Source organism: Nannospalax galili, unplaced genomic scaffold, assembly GCF_000622305.1.
Source record: "Nannospalax galili isolate Female #2095 unplaced genomic scaffold, S.galili_v1.0 scaffold233, whole genome shotgun sequence".
In the NCBI taxonomy this organism is placed as follows: domain Eukaryota; kingdom Metazoa; phylum Chordata; class Mammalia; order Rodentia; family Spalacidae; genus Nannospalax; species Nannospalax galili.
The window spans coordinates 1,059,745-1,062,690 of NW_008333818.1; the positions used below are offsets into that span (position 1 = coordinate 1,059,745).

The following is a 2,946-nucleotide window of genomic DNA, read 5'->3' on the forward strand; positions in this document are numbered from 1 at the left end:
CAGATCATGATCCTTATAATTGTATGCTCACACATGCTCATGTATACACACATACACACACTTTCATGTGCCCTCACACATACACATTGTGGTGGGGGAAGCTACATGCCAAAATGCCCACTCTGCAGATAAACGCCCACTTTACAGAAATCACTCTGTGTTAGTTACTTTTCTGTTACTGTGACATAACACCAAAACCAAGGCAAGGTATAGAGGGAACTGTCTACTGGGCTTATGGTTCCAGAGAGATCCATTGTGGTGGGGGACTCTATCATGGTGGGGGAGGCATGGCAGGAGGCAACCAGGGCAGAAAGCTGAGAACTCACATCTTCAGGCAGGCACAGGAAGCAGAGAGTGACAGACTGGAAGTGGGCGAGCTGTGTACCCTCAAAGACCGCCCCAAATGATGTGCTTCCTCCAGCTTGGCCACACCTCCTAAAGATTCCATGACTCTCCCCAGCCAGTGCCACAAACTGACCAAGTACCTGAGCCATATGGGAGACAGTCCTTATTCAAACCATCACAGCTTTCTAATTTATTGATTCAGAGTTCTTCATCAGAACTCTACTCAGGGCAGCCTTCACATCCTTGTTCCTCAGACTGTAGATGAGAGGGTTCAGCAAAGGGGTGACTACTGCATAGAACACCACTACCACCTTGTCCTGCTCAGCAGAGGCTGTGGAGGTGGGCTCCATATGTGTGAAAAGAGCCATTCCATAAGACATGGAGACCACAGTGAGGTGTGAGGCACAGGTCCCAAAGGCTTTGCGGCGTCCCTGGGTGGAGCGGATCTGCAGAACGGCAGCCACAATGTAGGCATAGGACAGAGAAACCAGGCAGCAGGGCACCAGCAGCACCACCACACTAGAGATCAGTATCATCACCTGGTTGAGGGTGATGTCCACACAGGCCAGCCTGACCAGTGCCAACGTCTCACAGGCCACATGGTTTAACACATTGTTCTCACAGGTGGGCAGGCGCATGGTGACTGCTGTCTCTGTGGCAGAATTAGTCACACCCACAAACCAAGAGAAACCTGCCAGCATCATGCAGAACCTGGGGCTCATCACTACTGTGTAATGTAAGGGGTCACAGACAGCCACATAGCGGTCATAGGCCATGGCAGCCAGTAGCAGAAACTCGGTACCTCCCAGGGCCAGAGTAAAGAAGTGCTGGGTTCCACATAGGGTGAAGGAGATGGTCTTCCTCTCCATGAGGAAGTGCACCAGCATCTGGGGAACCCCGCTGGAGGTGTAGCAGATATCCACTATGGACAGATGGCAGAGGAAGAAGTACATGGGCAGGTGGAGACGTGGGTCCACTGCGATCAGGAGGACAATGAGCCCATTACCCAGCAGGGTCAGCAGGTAGGTGGCTCCAAACAGGACGAAGAGTCCGACCTGGATGTGCTTGTCACTGGAGAGACCCATGAGGATGAACTCAGTCACCCAGGTCACATTTTCCCTCCTCATGGAGTAGGTGGGTCAGTTGGTCAGGAGTGTGTGTGTGTGGAGGGAGGGAATAGAGTCAAGGAGGGACAGTAAAGATATCACCATAGATCTTGAATGAACTCTTAGGCTAGGCTAGGAGCTGGATCTGTGACGCTCATCCTAGTTCTTTATCCTAGGTGTTCAGGGAAGAACACAGAGAAGACACTGAAGGAGGGGAGACATGGCTTCTGACACTGATACATGAGGCTCTGAACAGCCCATTTCCTCTTTGGTCATCCATTTAAAATGTCTAGCACCCAGCAAATTGAAATGATGTAGGTGTTAGTATATCAGTATAGAAGGAGAAAGACTAAAAGGAGTGATGCAAAAGAGGAAAGAATCCTACAAGATAAAAAAGACAAAAGAGAAAGAGAAGCTCAGGAAGGAAGGCGTGAAAGTGGAAAAGGGTGGAATCAAAGCAGAAAACAGGAAAGAAAGACAGGGTTCTTCAGCGTCGGGCAGCGTGGATCGTCTTATGGGTAGAAATCAGCCGGGAGGGTTGCTGCTGCATTCTCTGCTGCCATTTTGTAAACCTCGATTCCATTGCTCTTCTTGCTTCTTATAAGGCCCAGTCTAAGTCATGCTGCAGAAAGGAGCCTTCTCACATCCTCCTCTCTTCACCCATCGGTCCTCAGGAGGTTCATCTCTTTGAGAAGGGAATCTGTGCTCTAGGAATGATGCCGAGCATTCTGTACCTGTCTGTGAACAAAAAAAGACAGAAATATGAGTCCTGGTCTCTTGGTTCTTATAATTTAACTAGGGACACAAAGCTTAATTTAATAAGTATAGGAATTAATTAAATTGTGCTAAAAGCTTTGAAGAGGAACAAGGTCAGTGCTTGGCTAATTAAATTTCAGTCTTTGTAATTAAATTACCACTGGGGATATTCTTTACATTTCTATAACATGAAACATGTATAGTAAGTTTCAAGCATTTATTAGACGTTTAAATAAGCGATGGAAGAGTAGTCACTGAGATCTGTTGGTTAACAATGATACTCAAGTTGGTACTGAGCATGGAATGATGGAAAAGCTCTTAATCGTTTCACTGTTAGGAATTCTCCTGTTTCAACTAAGTTTGCATTAGGTCATCTCCCTTTCATCATGGTGACTGACTGGTCCTTGAGAAAATCAAATTAAGTACCATCAGATTTCTTGCTGGCAATATAATCTCTAGGTCTGTTTCTTCCACTCAAAATATTTAATGGCCTTCAAATTATATTGTATAAAAATTGAAAAAATCAATAAAATTAAAATCAATATGTAAATAAATAGGAAAAGGAAAAAAGTAATGGGTAAATAATTCATTTATTGAAAATACATTAAATGTAGAAAGAAGGGTCCATGCTTTCTAGCAGCCTTTAGGATATATTACCTTTCAATGCTAAGACTGTGTTTAGAAAATCAGTGATTCCACAGAATCAAATGGGAAATGAAAAAGTTGAACCTTGGTAGTC

General features: G+C 45.3%; 1 protein-coding gene across 1 annotated transcript; it reads right to left on the minus strand.

Moving 5' to 3' along the window:
• Positions 1 to 528: 528 nt before the first annotated feature.
• LOC103730406 (olfactory receptor 2F1-like) lies at positions 529 to 1,490 on the minus strand. The gene has a single exon (XM_008828628.1). The coding sequence runs from the start codon at positions 1,470 to 1,472 to the stop codon at positions 531 to 533; it is 942 nt and encodes a 313-aa protein (XP_008826850.1). The 5' UTR covers positions 1,473 to 1,490; the 3' UTR covers positions 529 to 530.
• Positions 1,491 to 2,946: the final 1,456 nt, after the last annotated feature.